This window comes from Atta colombica, unplaced genomic scaffold, assembly GCF_001594045.1.
Source record: "Atta colombica isolate Treedump-2 unplaced genomic scaffold, Acol1.0 scaffold275, whole genome shotgun sequence".
Classification (NCBI taxonomy): domain Eukaryota; kingdom Metazoa; phylum Arthropoda; class Insecta; order Hymenoptera; family Formicidae; genus Atta; species Atta colombica.
The window spans coordinates 775,943-777,249 of record NW_017259376.1 but is presented as its reverse complement, the minus strand read 5'-3'; the positions used below and the strand labels follow the sequence as shown (position 1 = coordinate 777,249).

The window sequence follows — 1,307 nt, the reverse complement described above, 5'->3', positions numbered from 1 at the left end:
ATATATATATACATATATTTTTTTTTAATCATATATTCCAAGAAATCTGACATTTTGCGTCAATAAGCTAAACGTTTAAAAAAAGTAAAAGTAAAAATAATTAATTGGAAAAAAATTCATTCAAGACCATAGATATGTTATCACACTATCAAGTATTCGTTTACATTTTTCATTAAAAATTCAGTTATCTTTTTTTAAGTGCCATTAATTTACTCTTAAATTATCATTTTCATCGTTCCAAAAAAAACATTTTTTTGGATTTAAAAAAATTATTTCTAAATAAATTTTTTATTTTGCTGCGATTTAATAAATTAAATTCGTGTTTAATTTTGAAATATTTTCTAATTTTAATAGACGCAGCGTGTCTTCGAGTGTTTCGCAATCGGGCAATTAGTGATACTGTCAACTGATAATGACATTCTTCAAGGATTTAAATTCGTCACGTGCAGCCATGAAAAGACAACACGACGCATGACGAGCGTTTGTCATTGAAAAAAATTTTTTAAACGCAGCGAGGCAATATATAACTTTATTCGCGATTCCTACTGATGATCTATACATTCGAGTTATTGTTATCTCTATAACGTCATAATATCAAATTGAAACTTGTTCCAATTACTGAGAAAAAAATCAGGGATTTATTTCACGCTGGCGGAAAAGAACCCTAAGAGAACACTGTTCTCCAGACCAACACTACGTATGTTCTAATAGATCTGAACGTAACCTTCTTAAGAAAAATTCCACTCGATGAAGAGTACCCAGGTATTCCATCATCATCGCAACATCGGTTGCAGATCATCGGTGGTTGATCGCTCTTGATCGCTCTCGCGATGACACATGACAAGCGGGCGCGCGTGTGCACGAAGAGGCGTTTGGCCGGCGAGCAGTACGCGATCATATTGCGAGAGAGAAAGTGTTATGATTCGAGGACTCAAGACTCACCGCTGTGCCCAGTGTTGCTTGACGATTGGCCCATCGTCGTCGTTGTCAGCCCGGCAGCGGCGGCGGCGGCAGCGGCGGCGGTGGCTGCGACAGCGGCAGACAATTGTGTCGGGTCGTAGGACAGCGGTGCTCGGGGGCGGACGTGGGACGTTTCACGTGAAAAAGCGATCGCATGGGCGCGCGTGGAACGAACACATCGCGACAACGACGAGTGGCAGCGAGGCGGTGGATCGTGGTGGATCGCTATCAATCACGATACATGGTGCATCCGCTGGCATCCGCGGTGTCGCTACGCGACGGCGGGGCAACGAGGTGAACGAGGCGGACGACCGCACTCGCGTCTCGCACCGTTGCGCCGCCGGCGG

At 43.0% G+C, this 1,307-nt stretch overlaps 1 protein-coding gene across 1 annotated transcript in view; it reads right to left on the bottom strand.

Moving 5' to 3' along the window:
• LOC108689745 (protein neuralized) overlaps positions 1 to 1,264 on the bottom strand; it is a 59,589-nt gene extending 58,325 nt beyond the window's left edge. The window contains exon 1 of the mRNA XM_018196670.1: positions 943 to 1,264. Coding sequence (XP_018052159.1) covers positions 943 to 976 — 34 coding nt within the window. The 5' untranslated portion in view covers positions 977 to 1,264. The remainder of the gene's footprint in view (positions 1 to 942) is intronic.
• Positions 1,265 to 1,307: the final 43 nt, after the last annotated feature.